General features: G+C 37.0%; 1 protein-coding gene across 1 annotated transcript in view; it reads right to left on the bottom strand.

Moving 5' to 3' along the window:
- LOC149410469 (protein son of sevenless-like) overlaps window positions 1-24,428 on the bottom strand; it is a 79,216-nt gene that overhangs the window by 51,534 nt on the left and 3,254 nt on the right. Inside the window, exons 2-7 of the mRNA XM_089648049.1 lie at window positions 18,360-18,479; window positions 17,490-17,630; window positions 15,953-16,141; window positions 4,170-4,403; window positions 3,238-3,367; window positions 2,746-2,849 (exon numbers count right to left, since the gene is read on the bottom strand). Of these exons, the coding sequence (XP_089504175.1) occupies window positions 2,746-2,849; window positions 3,238-3,367; window positions 4,170-4,403; window positions 15,953-16,141; window positions 17,490-17,630; window positions 18,360-18,479 (918 nt within the window). The remainder of the gene's footprint in view (window positions 1-2,745; window positions 2,850-3,237; window positions 3,368-4,169; window positions 4,404-15,952; window positions 16,142-17,489; window positions 17,631-18,359; window positions 18,480-24,428) is intronic.

The raw sequence follows: 24,428 nt of genomic DNA, 5'->3' as shown, positions 1-24,428 counted from the left end.
ACAAGAGCCGTGTTGCGATGGCTGCCCTGCAGAAGATGGGCTTCGAAATTTTGCCACATTCACCCTACAGTCCTGACCTGGCTCCTAGTGATTATTACCTTTTTCCATACTTGAAAAAAGAACTTCGTGGGAAAAAGTTTTCAAGTGAAGTGAAGTATACAGTTTCGGAGTATTTTTTAGACAAATATTTTTTTTTGAGGGTATACATAATTTAATTAAAAGATCCGAAAAATGTATTAGGGTAGCTGGTAAATATATTGAAAAATAAAAATAAATTTATTTCCACTCCTTACCCCCCATTCCGCGAACTTCAAAACGTTCCCTCCTATGTATCTGATTCATTTATACCTGAATAATTTATATTTATAAAATAATTATTGGTGTAATAAAGCGAAAGGCCCAGTGAGACTGTGACATCCCCAATTGGGGTATGTTGTGAGGATGAAGTTAGTGGGGAGGGGAAGGATATGGAGAAGAAGAAGTTTGGCAAGTACCTGGCTAATTTGGGCAAAAAACATGGCTAAAGCCATTTCAAGGAAGCAGCTGGGGTTTGTATGATTATTATTAACAATGGTCTCCGTGGTCGAGGGGCAAGCCTCTCGACTAACTCTGAAAGTCGTGGGGTTCAAATCCCAACGTGGGCAAATAAATTAATTATTTCATAATTTATTCCCATATTATCCCACAACTTAATAAAGATTTTTAAGTAATTTAAGCTTTTTTATTTGCGGCACGCTCCAGAGTGGAAGATACTCTCAGTATTGCCCTGGTGTAGGACCACCATTCAGAACATTGCTTGAAATGGTTTTAGCTGTGATAACAAGGTACTTCCCAGCCTTCTTTTTCCCACCTCCTTCCCCTCCCCACTACCTTCAGCCTCACAACATACCCCAATTGGGGATGCCATAGTTTCACGGGCTCTAGATGGTTGGGAGCAGTAGAGACTTTTGTGCAGTAACTAACTAACCATCACGCCATTTCCACGCAGGGGTAGGCAGAGAGGAAAATTCTACAATACAGCTTGCCAACTGAGCTTAGCAGGCTAATAGCCCTATGATTCCCACGTTCCATACGTGGCCCTTTACCTTTGTATAACGGCATGATCATAGCCCTTCTCCAATCTAAAAGCGTGTAACCCTCATTTAAACATTGGTTAAAAAGATTGCACAACCATGTGAGATTTACACGGCAATCTCCTTTAAAATATTCAGCAGCAATATTATCGAAACCGATTACGCCTTACCATTCTTACATTTAATCGATCTTTTTATCTCATCCATGCTGATTTCGGTAAGATTCACCCATTCATCATTCATGTCTGATTCGCCGCTGGAATCACTGTCACTCAGGTCGCTTTCGAAGACTTCCTCGAAATACTTCATCCATCTCTCTTTTATTTCTTCCTCATTTGTCAACATTTTCCCAACTTTCGATTTAATCACTTTCATGCTTCCGTTTTCTGGACCACTTCGGGACCTTTTGACTTCCTTCCAAAATAAGTTAATGTTTTCTTGGAAGTGGTTTGTCATGTTGATTCCTTCTTCCTCTTCCAGGAGTTTCTTTCGTTCTTTCACTCCAACTCTTACCTTTTTCTTACATCCCTTATACACTTCTTTTGCTCGATCCTTCTCTTCACCGGAAGCACTGCAAGCTGCAATCAGACATAACCTTGCTTTCATTCCTTCTTTCTTTAATCTCACCATCCCACTATGCATCCTTACTTCTCACATTATCGTTTTGCAGTTTTTCTATTGACTCTTGTTGAAGTTAATACCGTTTTCACTTTAGAGCACCAACCGCGAAAGAGGTTTAGTCTCTACACTACCAGAATGTGGTCAGTTTCAACCTCAGCCCCTCTGAAAACTATTTAGTCTTCGGTAACAGCTCTCAACCTAGAGTCAATTACTGCAAAATCAATAATTGACATCTCATTTCCTCTTTCCCACGTATATAAGAAAGTATTCGACACAAACAGGTTCCACTCTTAACATACTTCAAGTAATCTGTTCAAAAAAATGATCAGTTGTTTTAACCACTCAAATGATTTTAGGCATATTATGGCAAATTTTCAAAACGTCTTGAGCGATCACTTGGCCATAGAACAGAACCTAAAAATATGGGATAAACGGTGAGATCTAGGTGGATTCATTGGCTTTAAAGCGCAGTACCCCAGTATCACCCATCGCTCGAGTGATTAACCGATTCCGTCCAAGCCGCCACAATTTAAGGTGTGTTTATTTTTACGTAAAAAGTAGAATGCATTAACATCTTACGGTTGTTTTTTGTACTAAGATAGCTTAAAGTTAAAGGGTTCTTTTACTTAAGGTCGAAACCAAAGTGTTTATGGGTTATTCCCGCGGTCTGTGATTTTACTTTGCATAGGCTTCGCAAACATGGCTGAAAGAAGATTGAATTTTAATGAAATCAGGGATATTCTGGCAGAGTCTTATGAATCAGATATCCAAGACTGTAGCCTCGACGATCTTGTGGAGGATACCAGAGATTCGGAGTCAGAAACAAGTGGAAATGAATACTTTAATCTTCGACGTCAGTGGCGAGTACAAGTGATGTTCCCCCTTCTAAAGTGCGAAAAACGGATACTGAAGTGTGAGAATGGAAAGATTTGTGAGATACTGCGATATCAAAGATAGCGCCAAAATAAATTCAGTCGCTGTGGTCAGTTTCAGTCAAAATAATTTCGAATGGGTAAGGTTTATTATAATAATGAATGTAGCAAAATCTTACCTCTGGGTTATCCACAATGTTCTGTAGTGCCTCGCGTGATTCTTGAGTGGTTACATTGCGTGCGTATCGCACATACACGTCAAACTCTTCCGCCTCGGCCAGCTCTGGAACACAAATAACTTGTTATTGCACAACATTGTAAGATAATGTTTTATTGTATTGACAGTCAAATATGTATCAATAAATTCAGCAAGGACTTTTCATTCCAACCCATTTGTCCTTAAAAATAAAAGCAATGAATTCTTTACGGGGCTTTTAGTCAAAATAATTTTGTCCGAGAAAAGTGTTTCGACACGGGTTGCATGATAATACAGTTTAGAGAAACGTTGTTTTGCAACACACCAGTGAGTAATTACGAAATGACTGTCACATGGCGCACAAAACGTAATTTTACGGCTGGCATACAAGAGGGGTTTGTATTTGTATTGCGGGAGCTTGGCATACCAATTAATGTTGATGTTATTGGAAAAATAAATAAATTAAGAAACCCACCTTCAAAGCAGATCCCAATGTGAGGCATTTGAGTTTCGGAGGCGCTTTCCACCGTATCCTCGAGAGAGCCAAGAAGGGTCACCGTCAGCTCATAAATCTCCACCAGGTTGCCAAAGATCAACTCCACATCCTGGAAACAAGAAAACACAATTATTATAATAGATTTGGTGTGCTCCCTGGCGATCTTTCAGCGCTGCACCACCTCATGTAACACAATGAATGATATTGAAGCTAACGAGCGGGCTGACGGACTAGCAAGGAAGGGTGGAAGCACCGCTTGCAGGAGCCATGCCGACCGTAGCTTGCCGCACCAATGAATGGTGGATCAATTCCTTGCACTAGAAGGAAAGGGAGAGGGAACCTGGAATGACACAATCCAAAGTATTCATAAATGGACCAGATCCTAGATGAACCAGGCAACTACTCTATATGGACTGAAATTTATTGAGGGAACTGGTAGGACAACTAACAGGACACTACCACCTCCTGAGACAGTAGTTGTCTAGACACATGCAGCTGTTGGGAATGGAAAACAATAGATGCAGGAAATGTAAAAAGGATGAAGAGACTTCTTCTTCTTTCTTATGGTGGGCCGCACCACATTCACACATCGCCGACTCTTTAAGGCCCCATCTGTGCATCATGTGGGCACAGCGGCTATGGGAGCACCTTAACCTATTGATGGCGGACCAGGTTTATGAAGAGACTCCAATTCACCTACGGTGCTGATTTTCGGCCCCGACGGGAATAAGCTCAGCTACCTTGGAAGACTCTTTGTGGAACCAGGAGACAGCCGTATATCCAATGATAACTGTGGTGAACTTTATCAAAGGGACCAGGTTACTGTTAAAGGAATGAGGTACAATGGGCAATGGCCTGACTGCTCACGGGTACTACATTTGGCAAACTGTCTCTGTAAAAGGAATACTTACGTTGGAATGCGGCGGCAGGATGTTGTTGGTGAGCTCCTCGCGGAAGACACGGATGATCATGTGCAGGTCGCGCAGGTAGTGCTTTTCGTCGCTCATGAGGTCCTTGACCAGATCTTCGTAGGTGAGGCTTGCGCGGGGCGTGCGCGAGGGCTCCAGCGGGCGCGCCAAGGTGGCCTCCCGCGCGGTCTTCTCGCGCCTCACCACCTGCTCCTGGTAGAACATCTCCATCAGCGCCTGGAATCATGTGCATTATGTTGTGTTAACGGAGTGTTTTTTATGTTGTCTCTTGTCTTCACTGTGTTTAACCAGGGAAACACCGAACGGACAATCCCCAGTTCGATCAATACAGATTTGAAAGAAAAGTGATGTCGCCCAATGAAAGGCCTTTCGACTTTTGATATGTGATCAATTTTAGCAAAAGTAAGGAACAATTGAGCTTACTCAGGGTATGCGGACACGCCCTCAACACAATTCTCTTTCTCTTCTGGGTTTCTTTCTGAGTGGGCATAAAATAAAGATGAATACAAGAAATGAGGTGTGGGCGTGTTTCAAGATCCAATAGGAGATATGCAAAGTCAGGCAAGTATTGTGAGAGAGACAGGGCGTGTGCTGAATGAGCTATAACCAAAATGTATTAAGTCACTAGCAACATCAAATTTACATTCATATCTACATTGAAGTATTTATTTTACACATGATAACTTTTATATCAAAAATATTCAATATTGGGACGCATGAGAAAGTCAGTATTTAAAGGTTTCATTGATATACAGGACGACTGGTAATTAATGCAAAATATTTAAGGACATAATAATAGAAGAGGTATTCGAGCGAAAAAAATGTCACATAAACATAATGTCGCACAAAATGAGTGTCGACACTTGGCAAGTTTAAACTTGGATGACCGAATGGTGTGGAGATTAGCTCCGAATTCTCGGTAGGAGAGACAGAAGAAGTGAATGCGTTTCTTTTCAATTAAAATTATTGTAATAGAGATTAATCATACATTTAAACATTTTTTTTGGAAGATTAATCAAAAAATTTGTAATTAAATTATAGTGATTTGTTTTTGGGGTATTATGCCGTGTTGCGTCAGTATGGAAGTCTGCCCTGATGATGGATACTGCAATGCTGTCCGAAACGTTAGCTAAAGAAGGAGGTAATGCAACACGGAATAATACCCCAAAAACAAATCACTATAACACTTTTAGGGGGTGAAAATCTCAAATCGAGTAATTAAATATATAATTTGCCATTTTAAGAATTTCATTATAGAGCCATTCCTCTTGTCATGCTATGATGTGCTAAAACCTCTGTTCTGCAAAGTGATATCATTAACAAGTTGTCGTGATTACTATGACTGAAGTTTTCAGACACATGTGATCTATCATTGCAAGGGGAATGGGCTATCAATAAATTTATGCACTATATTAAAAACTAATATTGCAAGAATTTTAGCAACTGGCAAGACTCTACCAAAGATTGTAGCAACAGTGATGTTGATACTACTAACCATCGGTAATTTGTGCCAGATATTTCTGCCAACTCCGATGGGCGCTTTTGCATTTACTCCATTTGTTTTTATTTACAATCATAATACGCAATCGTTTATGCATTAACATATTCATGGACACAATTGATGTCGTTTTAGAGGAGACGTGATATGACACAATGTGCACATACATCTTTTAGTCAGGGACGGACAGAGAAGTGAAATTATGTATTTGTGTCCATGTCCATTTGTGTCACAATGCGTACACTTCTATACTTGATAGTGTCACACCCAAGGATTACATTTTTTATTTACATCTTGTGTCATGCGATATGACATGTGTGACAGCTTGTGTCATATCACGAACTTCTGTTTTCCGGCAAGTGTCGGTCAATGTGTTAAAACATTGCCTCAAAAGCGAATGTACATACCTTGTGCTGAATTTGCGACGATTTGGTTAGTTGGCGTGAAAAAGAACAATGTACATAGTAGATATAGATGAAAAAACATTGAGCCCAATATAAACGAGCTAGTTTACTGCCAAGAATCTCTCAAGATTGAATGAATTGATTGAATGAAATCAAAAGACTTTTCGTACAATTTTCTGTACAATATTCTGGGCAATATACTGGCCTAGATAAATTGGGCTTTACAACATAAAGCTATTTACAGTTTAGTAAGAATATTATCAAATAAATAAATGCCTCAGGTCATTTTTGACCTTCAGTTATTGTTTTGTACATACTAACATAATTAAAATTTATTCATCAAAAGCCATTTTCTTTACTGCAAAACATTACTTAGTTTCTGACACTAAATTAGAATTTAAACCATATCAAAGAGAAATTCTCGAGGAATAATAATAATGATAACAGTTAATTTGTGTATGCAGCGCAGTTTTGTGAAGGTACGCATCAAGTGCACTCAATGCTCCTCGATTCTAAGGTTTATTGAAACAGCAAGCAACTGACAAATGTGAATATCCCAAAAAGAGTCCCACTGGCCCGAAACAGTGGTACTATGGCGCCCCCTATTAGGAATGTTGTGACGTTGAAGGAAATAAGGTAAGAGGAAGGATGGTAAATTCACATCCAGTTACTACACGTAGCTGCTAAAGCCATTTCAATTGATGTTTCAAAAGTCTCTCATTAGGGCGATATCGTGTATATCCATTCACTCCAGAGTCAAAGATTTTACTGATCTAGTTAGTTTCTCACCAACTACCCTTGTTCCCAAAGGGTGGGCTGAGAAGATCAGAGCCTAACCAAAACCAATGTTTTTGGTTTATAATTTGATTGCTTAGAAATGTTATAAATGCTTTAATTAAATACTGCGAGTGGAACACATCTTGCGCTTTGTTGCTATAATGTAGCAGTATTCACGCAATATATATGGGATTGGTAGGTGTGCATTCGCAGACTTGCTGGATAGGAAGTCTCAAATCCTGCAATTGTCCTACCTATCTAACCCATCCCAAAATGTCACCATGACCGGTTTAATTGTAGAGTTTTTCATTGGTGTATAGTATAATAAGTAGGCTCCGAATGATAATTTTACAGTCTATATATTGGCATATCTATGGTTTTTTAGGACCAATTTGTTTCAAACAAAAAGCCCGAAGGTATCGATCTAGTGAGTGGTTTATCTATGGCTCAGTATAAAGTAGTACCTCAGACAGGGAGGATTGACGTATAACATAACCACAATAGTGGAATAAATTAGTGTAAATATAATTTAATATTCATATTTTGAGTGCATCCAGAATCTGGCAGACAGGCCCCAACTGCGACGGGTGAGTTCCCTTTTTATCCTATAATCCTATCTGGGCTTTTCTTATGTTCCAGAAGCCCAGGTTAAAACATAGGGGAATACTGTCTATCAAGTTTAGCGGATGCATTTGAAATTAATTGTTCCATATTATGTTGCGATGAACATAGTTCTGGGACTGGTCCTTTGGGTGCATTGCGTAGGGCTTATTCCAGCAACACCAACTAATAGAGTGGAGTCCCAGATACGCGACACCAATAAGCCTAGAAAAGTATCAGCCCTATAAAAAAGGCTTTGAAATGTGAAATCTCCTACTTACAATATGATTTTATTTGATAATATGGCAAATTAAATCCTCCATATTACGATCGGAAAACATTCTAATATTAATTAAATCCTTTATATTACGATCGGAAAACATTCTAATATTAATTAAGTCCTTTATATTACGATCGGAAAACATTCTAATATTAATTAAGTCCTTTATATTACGATCGTAAAACATTCTAATATTAATTTCTGGATGAACTTCACAAAAAAAAATTAAACATGCATTTTGGCGATTCTTTTTTTGCATACATCAGGCGGTTGGTGGTAAGTGGGTAATTTAACCCTATCGACATCTGCGTAAGGAATACTTGATTTTGCCCAAATTCAAATGTTACACATCGAGATGCATCGCCTTAACGTCTCACTGAGCCTAAACCAATCTTTCAAAATTATAAACAATAATGCAATATCATATTGAAATATAAGCTTAAAAAGCAGTTAGTTGGTGCTCACATAAAAACAGTAAAGCATTATATTATTAACACCATCAAATAAGTTTTGCATGTTTGAATAATAATCACAACACAGTACAACTCTCCGTATTCCAACTAATTAATCATAACTTCAAGTAATCTAAATTATAACCAATCCATTCTAAAATTTGGATGTCATGAAATTTACACAGTTTTTCTTTTCTTATTCCAGCCCCAATTAATCACAACCTCAAGTAATCAAAATTATAACCAATCCACTCTGAAATTTGGATGTCATGAAATTTACACAGCTTGTCTTTTTGTATTCCAGCCCCAACTAATCAAAATACATAATAAAGCAGAAAGTCCGTTCCGAAATTTGGATGTCATGAAATTTACACAGCTTGTCTTTTTGTATTCCAGCCCCAACTAATCAAAATACATAATAAAGCAGAAAGTCCGTTCCGAAATTTGGATGTCATGAAATTTACACAGCTTGTCTTTTTGTATTCCAGCCCCAACTAATCAAAATACATAACAAAGCAGAAAGTCCGTTCCGAAATTTGGATGTCATGAAATTTACACAGCTTGTCTTTTTGTATTCCAGCCCCAACTAATCAAAATACATAACAAAGCAGAAAGTCCGTTCCGAAATTTGGATGTCATGAAATTTACACAGCTTGTCTTTTCGTATTTCAGCCCCAATTAATCACAACTTCAAGTAATCCAAATTATAACCATAAAGCAGAATGTCATGAAATTTACACAGCTTGTTATGCTATCAACTATTTTCAGGTTACAAGATCGTTTCCATCAAGAGCTATGAAGCTTTGTAACATTTATTTAACTGTCAAAAATAAGACAACATGCCATATTTTTTTCAATTATTGTTCAATATATTTCAGATAAACAGTGTTAGAACTTGGGTTTATCTATTTATACAGGGTGTCCGAGGGTAAAGTGCACCAACTTCGACGGGTGATTCTACATGATGGTAGAAGTAAAAAAGGTGAACAACTTTTTTCGATATACCATTGCTTTTTTTTCAGTACATAAATATTTTTTCAAAGTAGATTATTATTTTATCCATACAAACAATTACAACAACCCGGACACCCTGTATAAAGAAGAATGTCTGTGGCTAGCGGCGTGAATTTGATTTTTATTATACAAATCTAGTTTCATTCTGATTGATGAAATTTCGCACACTTGACCTTCAAGAGGAAGGTCGCTGTCTACATCTGATTTCGAAAAGCTCTGCATAAAGCCGGACTTCAGCAAGTACTGTATAAATTCCCTGAAACTCGTTAGATTGGATTATGGAGGTTGTACTGTAAATTGCAATAAGTTGGAAATTTTGTGAATTACTTTGTAATACCACAAAGCAGTGTCGACTCCTGATTGAGTAATAGAGTGCTAATATTGATATAAAATGGCATTATTGATGTTGTTGTAGCCATAAACGTGTTTTTTTTTTTTAAATACCCCAAACTAGGTAACAGCCTGTAACATTAATAAAAATAAGAACATATGACATATACAATAACACAAGCATATACATATATGTAGTAAAACTAATAATAATAATATAAAAACAACAATAATAACGTAATACAATATGGTCTCATAGAAATCATTGTCTCCCTTACTCTCATGGTAAGAAATATGATCTAAACGGTGTTAAAAAGAGAAAACAACACGCTTTGTATTTAAATCTAGAAGTTAGCCACAGAAGAATGAAAATGTACACCTCTATGAAACAAAAGGTTCAGACCGCAATTTGAATAAAAAAAATTAAACTTTTTATGAATTATTTTTATATGAAACGACAAAAAAGTAAGGTGACTAAAACATTTATAATGCGTTGTCTTTCATTAAATTATTATTTCATTTATTTTTCATTGTCAGTAATTTTGGTTAGAAAAATCGTAAGGTGAGCCATTTTTAAAGTTTACATTCAACATTTTAACATTTAAAAAATTATGTATATTTCTAATAATAAAATTTGAAAGTGTATTTCATCACCTTTCAAAAACAATTTTTAGTTTTTGGATACATTCAGAAATATTACAATTATTTGCAATTTATCGCAAAGCAGAAATACTCCGACCCTCTGACAAAATATGCCAGAGGCCTGAGGAGCTAAGATGTAAATAAATAGATTAAAATAAGTGTAACTCATATTTATAGTTCTTTCAGGGAACTGGAGAATAGACAGAGGCATGAAGGGTTGAATTGAGAACCCCATAAAGCGGTTTTATTGTAATCATAAAACTGTAAATTAAGTAATACACAAATATCGACCAAATGTCGACCGGTCAGTGGTTGAGTGGGCATAGCGCTTGGGTCTCACCCGAGCGTCGCGTGTTCGATTCCTCGGCTGGCTAAGTCCTCCATCACAACACAAGCAACATTTTCGGCTTTCTGTGGTGGTAGTAGGAGATTTTCAAACATTGTTGGGTTATTCGTAACCCGGGAATGTTTGTCTTTCTTTTTTAAAAAAAAAAAAAAAAAAAAAAAAATGTAGTTTTGTTAATAAGGTCAGAAAACGTTGTCAAATGATTATCGTATGTTAAATTAGTTAATTATGTCAGGTTAAGTTGTTAAATTGGTTTGTTAAATATTCACAAAGCTGTAAAATCAGTTAAGGTGAAACAGATGTGACAATTCCCATACAATCTATTTTTCAGCCACATTTGAAAACTATAGATAATATTTTATTTATTTTAGTACCGAAAAATAATACTCGTAATGAGTTTATCGCGAACGAAAATTTCACTGTTCTATCACTTATAATAACCAAGTAATTAAATTAACAAAAGTAATTATTTTATGCGGGCACCGCCAGCCGAAATGCCCGAATCCGTGTTAGAAGGAGACAAACATATGTGCGAGCCATATGTTTCACGTGCACGCTATTAGCCCATTCCTACGGTGTTAAAGTGGTCAGTAAATTTGTAGTAAAAATGTCAATTTGCGCGGCTTGATTTGTTATTCTGATAGAATGTTCGTTTTGCTTTTTTACGAATGTTCCAGTATTACTCGTCGCAAGGAACATTTGCGGTTTTGGCACGCAGTAAAAAAGGCAAAATTAACTGTATAATAATTATAGTGAGAGCGGTTGTAATTATTTAGAACTTTCTTAAATCTGTAACTATCACTAGCTAGACGCCCGCCAATTCACATTCTCTCATTCATTTGAGCGGCCGCTACACTACTCGCTTCGGCGCTTCGACGAAGTCCTCGACGAAGTTAGCCGAAGTCCGAAGTGCGTGCCCACACACTCGTGCAACTTCGCGAGTAGCTCAGTCTCTCGGAGTCCGTGCACTAGGCAACATGGACGTTCAAGTGGCAAATAAAGGATGAAAGTAGATTAAATGCTGTTGAAATGAGATCCCTGAGGCGTATAATAATAATAATAATTGGATAATTTGTAAAGCGCCGTTTTTGTGAAAAATCACCTCAAGGGCGTATGTGTGGTAAAACCATGTTTGATCGTGTGAGGAATGTGGAGATCCGCAAAGAGGGCAAGGCTGATGTAAGCGTAATGAGTAAGATTAAGAAAGGGACGCTTAGATGGTTTGGGCATGTAGAGCGAATGAGCGAAGATAGGAGTGTAAGGAGGATATATGATGCAAATGTGAATGGTAGCAGAAGTCGGGGACGCCCGAGGAAGACATGGCACGATCAAGTGAATCAGATACTCGAGTCGGGCCATGTCAAGAGTCAGAATAATAGAAGAGTATGTATGAGACGATGTATGAATGTGAATGAGGCAAGGAGTGTGTGCCAAGACCGAGTTGTTTGGCGGTCCGTCCTCTCTGCCTACCCCTGCGGGGAAACGGCGTGATGGTTATTTATTATTTTTTTTTTTTTATAGTGAATACCTCACAAGAGTCCCAACTGCTCCCGTCTGGAGCCAGTGAGACTATGGCATCCCCAATTGGGGGATGTTGTGAGGCTGAAGGTAAGTGGGGAAGGGAAAGAGGAAGGTGGGGAAGTACCTGGCTATTCAGATCTAGTCACTAAACACGGCTTAAGCCATTTGGAGCAACGTTTCAATTCTGAATGGTGGTCTTACACCAGGGCGATACTGGTAGTATCTTCCACTCTGGAACGTGCCGCAAATATACTATATATTATTTTAATTAATTAATTGTGAAATAACACAAATCAATCAAATAAAATTTATTTGCGCACGCCGGGTTCGAACCCGCGACCTTCGGAATGGCAGTCCAATGCGTTACCACTGGACTATGCCGGCCGTCAAGTTTATTCAACGTTAGTTAGTTAGTTAGTTATCTTTATGGTCCCTTTCAATTGGGTCCCAAATAACCGCCTCGGATTGGAGTGTTTCTAGGAACAAAAAAATTAGGTCCTGTGACCACAGTGTAGAAGCCATATTTTATTACGTATAGTCACTATGACTCTGCGCACGCACAACCACCAAACACGACGTCTCGAAGCGAACTGAAGTGAACCGAGTAGTGTGGGCAGAAACTTCGTGTTCGAACTTCGAGTCCTTTGACTCGGGCGCATTTACCGACAACAATCGGAAGTCGGGCGAAGCGAAGCGAAGATGACCGAAGCGAAGCGAAGTTCGTGCCCACACTATCGTATTCGGTCAACTTCGATCAACTTCGCGAGTAGTGTAGCTGGGCTACAACAGTCATTGTCTGCCGCGGTTTGAAGTGACTTTTTTCGATTTTGTACAGCATTGTTATTCCATAAAAATGAGGCGTGCCCTTTATAAGAATCATCAGTATTCCGGGAAAAGAGTGAATCCAAGACTAAAGCTGCTGCCACACGCAAAGCTCACATCAAAAGTTAATGTACAGCGCATCATCTTTTCTACCGACACACGACGCTATCAAATATTTCTTCCTATGGTAGGAGAGGGGGTCAGTTGAATTCGAGAGCGGCCGAGGAACATAATTTCATTTGTCAAAGTGACAACTTTACTTACTGACAGCTTGAGCACGTTTTCGAAATGGATGATACTTGTCGCCTATTGCTGGATCTGTTGGACAGCTCATCCTCAGATGAAGATGCCGCCAACTATATAGTTATAAGTTATAAATGCTATTTAAAAAACTTTTTAGATTTTAAACAATCTGCGCGTAAATAGCGCATTTTCACATAACCTGACATAACCTCTCCGTCGAATCAGGAAATTCGCAGTTCGCACGCCGATCGACGAAAGCGACATATAATAAATTATTGTAAAATAAGCTCAACTTTCGTCCAAGCCGTCCAACTTTATCAAAAAACCGAATGATATTACCATATAAACATACTGAGATTAAAAATATGATTAATTTTGAAAGGGCGAAAATTTGTTTACTTCAAATTCAAATATTGATTATATTTATATTTTAAATATATGTTAAGTATGTTTGCCAAATAAAGTTTTTTTTATGTTCCTAAATTTACTAGCACACATGACGATATGAGCTAACATAATAAAAAAGAAATGCATTATTAGGCTCCTTATGTCATGGCTGTCAAAGGGAACACGGAACTTTGTTGGTAGCTCCGTAATTTAAAATGACCCCCTCTCCTTTTTACGGCGGAGAGGGGGACGCATAACTTTTCAAATATCGCGTCGGGAGCGGTTACGTAAAATAAATTCGGTTAGCGAAGTTCAGAACCACACTTATAGCGCGTTATATTTTTACGTGTGTCGGGTCTGTATGGGATTGTATGGCGAGCGCTATTGTGCTTTATATTATCTGTTGATGTGAGCTTTGCGTGTGGCAGCAGCTTAAGTGCGAACGGGATGAAACGTCAGCACGGCGAATCGGAATACAGGTAAGTATTATGAAATTATTTCAAAATATTTTATTATTTTTTAAATATTTTCTCGGTACCTACCTAACTAACTAACCATCACGCTTGTTATTTTATGACCCATGTCGCTCGTTTGGTATAGGGTGATTCATATGTAATGTTGCTCAAAAATTATACTCCTTTAATGCCTTTATATTATATCTTTTAGTTCCCACAAACACTGGCGCGGAAATAAAGAAAACAAGTGTTCGAATGACGAGACCCCTAAAATTAATTTTTGTGGAGAAATCCAGGACTGCTTCTCTGTGAGAAAGATGATGAATTAATTGGACAAAGTAGACCAATTCAAGCTATCGGACAAAATATTAAAACAAACATTGAAAGAAAAAGGATCTTACAAAAAAAAGAAATATGGACAGAATATGTGAAAAGAATAAAAAATAAATAAATAAGTAAATAAAAAATCTTTTACTATCGTCGTTCCCGCCAGGCATCGTGAGTTCAATTCCACAGCTGGCTAATTCCTCCATCACGACCCAGGCAACGCTTTCCGCTTACTGTGATGGCAGTTTTACAACTAGTTTATGGACACCGTGTATAAGATATTTGTACAAAAAGTTTTTTTTTTCAATCACCTTTCTGCCCTATAAAGGATTTACTATTATTTACATGACATGTTTGTCATTTGTGAAAATAAAATATACCCATTTACAAAATACAAAAAGTTTTTTAATGTGAAAAGGCGACTTCATATGCACACTGTAGGCATCGTCTTTGTGGACACTCATATATTACGACGCACGTGGCGAGCTGATTTCAAAACAATGCCTATATTATTTAGATGCTTGATATTACGAGAGCCCTTTCTGACTTATGCATATGACAAATTTGTTTCTCCGTCTGGCAATTCTAACCACTTCGTTGGTTTGATGAATGCGCCCCATAGAAATGTAAGAAAAAGTGTAACCTTTTGACTTATTCGCGAAATATTTGTGAGCAAGCAAAAGCGCGAATACATGGTTACTATGTAGGTATATACCTACATCGCTTGGTATGATTATGTTCATTTAGCAAAAGCGGCATTTAAAAAAAAGGTCCAGTTAACGCCAGCTCCCGGCACACATACCGTTGTTCCTAGCCGGCTCCTTTTATAAATTATTTAATCTTCCCAGGCATTGATTTAGTTTAGTGAATTGAACAAACCTCTATCTCGTGTCTCTTTCATACTCATGCGAAACATCGTAAATTTTTTGAAATGGAGTCTTTTTCGCAAATGGTTTTGGTTGGGTAAATAAAAATTTCCTGTACCAACGCGCGCGGAGCTGCGTGAAATGTCTTTTGTACGTATTTTTTGCAATGAAATTGTGTATTTTTCAGCCGTTTTCTACGATTATGTAATTATAGGTACCATAAAAAATTTATACAGATTAATATTACTTATATACGTTCGCAAACCAATAATTCATCTCAATATTATAAAGCATAACGTGTTAAAAGTGTTTTATTAGACGATATTGAAAATAACACCATCTATCGGCGTAAAGTTTCGAAAAATGTTTTGAGATGGCCCTTAATGTTTTGGGTTAACACATTGTTCGCGGGGGTTTGTTCGCCATTCCAAAATGAAAATGGGTAATTTTTTAAAAACAATTAGTAAGAAAAATTACTCTTCACATAAAATAGCTAAACTTTTGAACTATTGCTTCTAATTTCTAACCTTGTGTTGACAATTTTTTATTCAAATTAAGATAATTACGAAATATGCAAAAAAACGTGTTTCTTCATCTCCCGTAAACAATGTGTTCAAGATGGAGAAATGTTGCAAAATTGAAGAGTTAGTTAGTTCATGAATTTGTTATGTGAAGTGCTTGGGTTAGATTAGGTTGTAAAATAATTACAAAGCTGAAAAATTAGTAATAATTGGTTGTGTTGTTGTTGTGTCAGTTAGTTAATGAATTGTTTTATTGGTTAGAGTGATTGGTTGAAACTACCTTGTCCGCGTTCATGGAGGTCTTGATGTCGGTGCTGGAGATGTCCTGGAAGCCACCGTCGCCGGCCGCCGACACGCCGATCTTCTTGACGTAGTTGCCCGCCAGCCACAGGATGTCCGCCGCTATGTACTCCACGATGGCCACTATGAAGGATGTCACCAGCGTGTCTATCTTGTACATGAACACCTCCTAGAAACGGATTCAAGATATTTTTTTAATCAATCATATTTGTTATTACATTTAAACAGGAAGAGGCCGATAGTATATTTTGATAAATACAGTCATGTGCTACCAAGGCTCTCAAATTAAGTGTCGGAGGACATCTTTAGTTAACAAACATAACAAGCTTAGCTAAATTGGATTAAAGAGAGAGATGGTTAAATGTAGGTAGGTATACAACTGGGACTCTTCTGAAGAATTTTTAAATACAAGGATACCACTAGGACTCTCCCCGAGAATGTTTAAATGTAGGAGTACCAGAGAGACTATCCCCAAGAATGTTTAAATGTAGGTATTCCACTGGGATTCTTCCCAAGAATGTTTAAATGTAGGTAGGTATACCACCGAAACTATTCAGAAAAATTTTTAAATGCAGGGATAACACTATCCCCGAGAATGTTTAAATGTAGGTATACTACCGGGACTCTCCGAGAACATTTAAATGTAGATGTACAACTGAACTCTCCCCATGAATGTTTAAATGTAGGTATTTCACTGGGATTCTTCCCGAGACTGTTTAAATGTAGGTAGGTATACCACTGGGACTCTTCCCAAGATTTTTTAAATGCAGGGATAACACTAGGACTCTCCCCGAGAATGTTTAAATGTAGGTGTACCACTGAACTCTCCCCAAGAATGTTTAAATGTAGATACACCACTGGGACCCTCCCTGAGAATGTTTAAATGTAGGTGTACCACTGAACTCTCCCCAAGAATGTTTAAATGTAGATACACCACTGGGACCCTCCCTGAGAATGTTTAAATGTAGGTGTACCACTGAACTCTCCCCAAGAATGTTTAAATGTAGATACACCACTGGGACCCTCCCTGAGAATGTTTAAATGTAGGTGTACCACTGAACTCTCCCCAAGAATGTTTAAATGTAGATACACCACTGGGACCCTCCCTGAGAATGTTTAAATGTAGATACACCACTGGGACCCTCCCTGAGAATGTTTAAATGGCAACCATGCAAAGAGCCACGCTGTTTCTTTTTGTTTGTTTCCAATATGTTGTCGTCAGACTTCATCTACAAATTACATCATAAATGCTAACACACCCATAATCATTTTATTAATTCCTGCCGTTCAGGGGGAGTTGAGGTTCTAGATTAGTTTTACATATATTTGCTTTGTTTAATAAAAAAATAAATAAAGTCCTTGAGAGCGCCTTGATAAGAGTAACATACTTGTTATTTAGAACAGGGCAGAAAAGCAGTTATTTGACTAACCACAATGGCAAAGCAACAATGCGGCCATGGTGTCCGTCACAAAGTTTGGTGTACGCGTACAAAAAATTAATGAAGAAATAAGCATACCTTCTGCAGCATGTGGTGGATCTTATCTACGGGCAGCACGGGCTTTTTCTTCTTGGTCTTGTCGGTGGCATCTCGGGCCTCCCCGAGCGCCCAGCGCACGATGGGCACGGGGAACGTCTTGCCCACGCGCTCCTCCACATCCTGTAGCAGACACGGGTAAAGTTATAGAGACATTGTGCGCATAATTTATAAATCTTTTTGTATTCAATAAAAATAAAATAAATTATATATAAATCCAAGCGTCGCCATGTCATTTTTGACATGACAACAAATGTTTATAATAGCCAAACCGGTTTGATGCTGTATCAACGATGTGAGAAATGCATTGATGTTCAAAAAAGAGATTACATTGAAAAAAAAAGAAAGATTTTGAAATCGGTCAACTTTTACTAGTTAAGCTCATTTTCCATCAGCCGCCCCTCGTAAGTTTATAAATTAATTTAATTTATAAAGTACACAACAGACAGAGGATAACCATTAAAAATATATATAAATATTAAATACCAACTATCCAATAATGTTGTACAACAATGTATGTAAAACAACAACAGCAAAAACAATAGACAAAGAAGTTTAGGTCAAGTGAAAACAAGAGATTCAAAAAATTTTGTAAAGTTCTGGGGGCTATCGCTAAATATATCTGGAATCTCGCCACATTCGCACAAGAGATTCTTAGTAGACGGTCATTGATATTGTTTTTGATTGTGGCCAAGAGGGAAGAAAATACATGGTTATTTATAATTTTTAAAAGAAATTTGACATTTGTATTTATATAATTATATTTAATATAGTAATGATTAGGCAAGAAAAAATACTCTGCCGAATGTACGATTCAGAATAAGTGTACGGGGGTGTGTTTTGTAGGTTTACCTGCACAGTGTGCGGTGATGGTTTTCCGCACAGCTTGCCCATGAGAGTGAGGATCAGCTCCTCCACGTAGAGCAGGGCCTCCTCCGCGGCATTGAGAGACGGGTGCACCTGCTCCAGCACCTGACGAAGATAGAACAGCACAGTTAATACACACAACCTTCTTATACTGGTTCATACTGCACTCTTCAGTTCTGCAGAAATGCCCATCTCAAACTTAACCCCACTGAGAGGCAGCCTGGGTTCTCACCGCTTCTAAACTCTGACCCTCTCAATAGGTTAGTTAGGTGGGGTTTTGAAGATGTGTGAATGCGGTGCGGGACAGACCACCAAACATACGGCCAATGAATGCGGGCTTCATTCTTTCCCAGGCGGAATTAATGAGGTTGACAAGGCAACTCTTGAGACCTTAGATTTGCTCGCAGACCTAGATATTCCCATCCCATCATACAAAAGAAGTTGTTTCGGGCTGCAGTCTGCACAACGAAGATTGCCCTGACATTAGTCAACCTCCGATAGGTGAAGACAATAAAAGAAGATGTAAACACAACATAGTTTAACCCTTTATAACCCAGATGATACAAGACTTTTTTTTTTAAATCCTCACAGAAAATAAATCTGTTTTTTGAAACGGAACCGGTGTCGATGAAATGTGTGGGAGCTGCTTACGTAGGGTACCTTCACCTAATAAGCACCAACCAATAAGTCACCCAGCCCTATGGGATCAATATCTAAGAGCTTTACTAGTATGGTCAATTACAACTTGGATTTTTTTCCCGTTGCAAGTAGTTAATTGGGTAGCAGGACAACTATTAACATTTTCATTACATTTCTGATAGTAGCCATACCACGCAAAGTTCTTCCCAGAATTCAGAATAACACCACAAGTAAAATTCATATAAAAAGTGCTTATGTCCATAAATTACAAAAGTCTGAATTCTTGTGATTTCAATACCATGATTATTTTAGGCTTTATTTATTACTGTGACAAATTATACAAATATTTAATTACACGATCAATCTGTGTTAAATGTAAAACGGTGACAGGGAAAAAAGTAATTTTTCCTGGGCATTTTCAAAACTCAATCTCTACGGATAAACACACAATACACAAGGACAAGAACCAGAATCAACCACATGTAAGTGTCCCAAGTGACGGCCGGTTGAGCGATGGAGAGTATGATTGCTTGCGTTTAGCGGGGTGTGCGCATCCAGGTAGACATCAGTTTGTGTTAATGGGGCCCTTACAGTAACAGGGTTTAAAATAACAAACTATTTTATTGACAGCCCCATTCCTCTTGGAATGCTATAAATTGTTCGTTCTGAACAACTACCGCCTGGGTCGACATCACAACTTGCTCTATATTCTACACGGCAGAACGGACGTTCGGGCCTAGCATAGCATGACAAGAGGTATGATAGACTCTAAAATATATTATTGTTAAATATTTTAGTGCACTTTTTTAATTTTTCTTTATTAAATAATTAATCAATTTACAGAGCATAATCATTAAAGTTAACTAAAATTAGTTTTCACTGCTTTTGATTTTTTAATGTTTCTCTTCTATAGAAGCTGGCACTTATGTCTAGAAGAGTGGTAAGCATCAAGATGAAGAATATTTAGTGTTTGTAGTTATGATTTAATGAAATATGAATATTAAAAAATATATATGTAAATAAACAAAATAAAATTTATAGTTAATTGGGGTGATTTTGCACAAAAACGGCGCTAAACAAATCATCCAAATATTATTATTTATTATTTAAGATAGTTTCATCATTTTGGTATTTTTACATTGTATTTAATTGCTTTTAGTAGGTGTTTATTGTAATAGGATTATATAAATCTGTAATACACATAATTCAAAAAAGATTTTTTTTTTAGTACAACGTTGGAAGAAATAATGCAGGAATCTTAGTAGTATGGATCAGGAAGTTAGTAGTATTTAATAATAAGATTTAAATGCAAATCAATCGTTTCTGATATATGATCAAAGGTTTGACAAGGACATTCTTGTGAAATTTGTCTTCATTTAACCGTGAAATTTTAAAAAATGTAGAAAATTCTTCATTTTTACAATTTAATTCTGACCTTCCTTAGACGTAGTCAAATTTTAAAAATGAATTGTCTTCTAAATATACATATCGATAATATTGCATGAAGCCATGATGGCAATTTCAATTACGGCTGTTTTCACCGAACGATGTCTGTTCACTGAGGAAAGGCAGCGAACGTTCAATGGTCGCACGCTCCGCACGCCGCCTGCCCCGCAGAACGCTGTACCTCTCAGGCCTTACACTTAGTTGTACAAATTACCAAATATAAAATTGATGTGAACTGTGTACAAAAGTTGGACAAGCATTTAGCATGTCTCCTGGCTGTTGGCAGGCACCGGTGCTGAATTGATGATGCTTGATTTTCAGAGACCCTCACATTTATATATCAGTACAACTAACACAGCAAAAATCTTAGTTTTAATCTAAATAAATAAATGGCAATGTCCGTATGTATATGTCCTATATACTCAAAAACTACTGAACCAGTTTTGCCGGGAGTGTTTAGAGAGTGGTTTGAATCGTAGAATAGGTCGGGGACGCTCGAGGAAGACTTAACGCTTTATCTCTGCACTGGAATGAGATACAGAGTCGAATTAAAGTCTGGATTAATGTTGTTTTTTAAAAGTAACAATGTGGTATACAGTAGCGAATGGTATAAAAAGTCGGAGATGCCCAATGAATCAATTAACCTCTCGGACAAAGACTATTATTTACTTTGTGTTCCTTTGCGATCTGTCAAAACGTGAAAATTTTTGTGATATTTACGAGTTTTGTTAAAAGCTTCATAACTCACGTTTTGGGAAACGTAGCCTCATTCTAAAAGATGTTTTGGAAAGATTATGAAATTCACTATCGTATTGTATTGTTATACGTAAATATTTGCGTTTCTAAATATACATTTTCTGAAAACTTCAAAAATATGTAAAAATCGCTGACCATTATTTCAAAGCTGTGAAAAATGTACTTTTTTCTGAGTATCATAAAGAAATAACACTTTATATATTGAAGAAATATAATTAAAAACTATTAGTCACCTCAAAATATTAACCGTCCAAACTAAAATATTTTTAATAAATTATTTAGAAACGCAATAAATTATGAACGAACAAGATGACAGATCCAATCGACTTAGATAATGCACCTCTACATTCCATAGATATTCTTGAATACAGACGCGTAGCGTTATTCATTATCGATACTCTGTTTTTTAAATCATGGCAATCCGTATACTAGTGATGGAAATAAATCGATTTTTGTAAAATCTCGCGCGTTTACGTGAAAAGACGTTCTAATGTCTTGACCGCTATTATCATATTTACGTCTTTTGACGTTCTAATGTTCTGAGTGGTTAAGTGTGGTAAAATCTTCTGTGGCTTGACTTCAGTTAACTTGTATATTTATATCTATCATTGTATTTTATATAAAAGCTGTTTGTTTCTTACAAAACAAATAAATGAATAAGTACCACTGCTAAAAAAAAAAAAAAATGTGACGAATGTGATGAACGAAGAACTTTTTCAATTCTTTACAATACTATTATTTCTACTTTTAAAATGCACTCAGTTTTCAGATACACTAGAATTCACAACATCAAAATTTTATTCCAAACCGTTCATAACCCAGAACAACACCGGATTAACGTTAATATATTGTATTTATGGTTACTGAAATATTTACTTTGTAGATATTTATGATTACTGAAATATTTACTTTGTAGATATTTATGATTACTGAAATATTTACATTGTAAATATTTAAGATGACTGAAATATTTAATTTATGATTACTGAAATATTTACTTTGTAAATATTTATGATTACTGAAATATTTACTTTGTACATATTCATGATTATTGAAATATTTACTTTGTAGGAACCAATACTTTATATATTATAAACATTCATGTATTAACCTAGCACATTTTGGATATTTCAATACCAAATAATGATCATAATTTGTAATCTCTAGTAGATCAAATTAGGTTTGCCTGAAAATTCTTAGAAAACTATCATAATTTGACAGAGTTATCTTATCATTGAGAGCTAATTTTGAGATAAGAGTTCCCACAAAAGCCATTGAACAATAATAACATGCACCAAAGAGAAATGACACAAAAATAGCAAATATAGCCTTAGCTTGTTAATCGACATCTCAATCAACTTGCAAAAGAGAGGAAGATCTGTGAAAGAGAGGGTATGAATTTGGGAGTCAGTCTGTCCAGGAATGACGGACGTTTGAATTGATCCCTCCCGCTGCGTTGCAACCGATGGGTCGAGGGTCTGGATCAATAAGTCTCTACAAATCCGGCCCGTCACAGGCATCCGCCGCCAAAACCTAGATAATCCTCAACCCATGAACCCAAGCACCCTTGTTGTCTTGGGGTGACCTATGTAGAAGTGTTGGTTATGCAATGAATTGTTCCCGGGGCGGCGGTACCCACACCTGCCACCTAAATTGAGATAAATGGTGAAATCTAGGCAGATTTATTGGCTTTAAACCGCTATAAGCAGTTAATATGTTTCTGTATTATTATTCGGAGTATGATATTAATTAAATCAAATGGCTGAATGGGGATTGTAAGCAGAGATGTGCAAAATGGGTACCCAAAACCATTTGAAAAAACATTTCAAATGGAAATGGGTCTAAACTTTTCCATTTGAAAATGCAAAATGCAAAATGGTTTTTAGAAAAGCATTTCAAATGCAAAATGCAAAATACCTATTTTCAAAATGCATTAAAAATGCAAAATGGTTTCTCAGGTCAAACAATTAAAATAATTATAGAATTTTTAAACAGTTTTGTCATTTAATAATGGACATCAATGTTGAACAAACATATTACATGATGGTAAATCAAAAAATGCCACGACTACGGATTATGAACCACAAAAAATTTGCGCGGGACAAATGTTGCCAACGTAAAAACATAGAAACTGCTATCTAACATTTTATTACAGCGTCATGCCCCCATGTTCAGTATTTGATTCAGTATTTTTTTGTAATGGTATCACTCAATTGCCAGGGCTTCTACCAGTGAGCAACTTGACAAATGTAAATTATCTCTCATAGCGAGGTTGAGAACCGACTGATATTTGGGGCTTATGAAAAAAAGATGAGTGGAGATAGTAGGAAGAATGTTGCAAAAAAGCATTTAAAATGGAAAATGCATTGATAAAAGCATTTAAAATGCAAAATGGTTTTTAGAAAAGCATTTAAAATGCAAAATGGAAAATACCCATTTTGCATTTTGCATTTCCATTTGAAATGGATTTATTTGAAATAAAGTACATCTCTGATTGTAAGTAATCCCTTTTTTATGCGAGTACTGCACAAGAATTGCAACTGTCCGGAGCCAGTGCGTCTAAGGCCAGAGGCGGTCCCTGCCTTAGTGCATTTGTGCACTGCACTGCCAAACATCGATATACGTCAGAAATGTAAAATCGTATATCCACTCACGAAGAATTCCCGCCAGATCATAATATTCTTACCAATCAAAGTTTGTACTAGACTCCCGCGCATGCGAAAAACAATGTAATATAGGTATCAACCCGTGCATATTTCGCTTTGCCGAGGCATGCCATGTACCTTCTATAGGCACTATCTCTAGAGGCCGGAACCGTGAAATGAGCGAGACAGGTAGAGACCCATAACGGCTGTTGATGTGTTAGAGCAGTGGAGATAGAAGGTGGTCGGTGCATTATCGGCGCATGCGCCGAAACATCCTGATCTTTATCAAATACCTTAAACATGCGTAAAACGTTTGGAATGCATTAGTTAGGATTGACATATTTCGAACTAATTAACAATGTTATAATATTCTAGCGTTACCGGCGCGATCTACATATCTGCAAACTTGACAGTATTCAGTTTTGGCGATTGACGCGGCGTTTTGACGGTTTTTGCGAGTTTTGCTCTGCAAAAAGCTTTTTAAAAATGAGTGCTAATGAAAACATTGCGGTTAACATTGATTTTATCAAAAGTAACCGAAGTTCATTTACTCCCAACAAACTAGAGA

This window comes from Hesperophylax consimilis, chromosome 27, assembly GCF_061612785.1.
Source record: "Hesperophylax consimilis isolate HC1 chromosome 27, BYU_Hcon_1.0, whole genome shotgun sequence".
Taxonomy (NCBI): Eukaryota; Metazoa; Arthropoda; class Insecta; order Trichoptera; family Limnephilidae; genus Hesperophylax; species Hesperophylax consimilis.
Note: the sequence above shows the minus strand (reverse complement) of the source record. Positions and strands in the feature narration are given on the sequence as shown.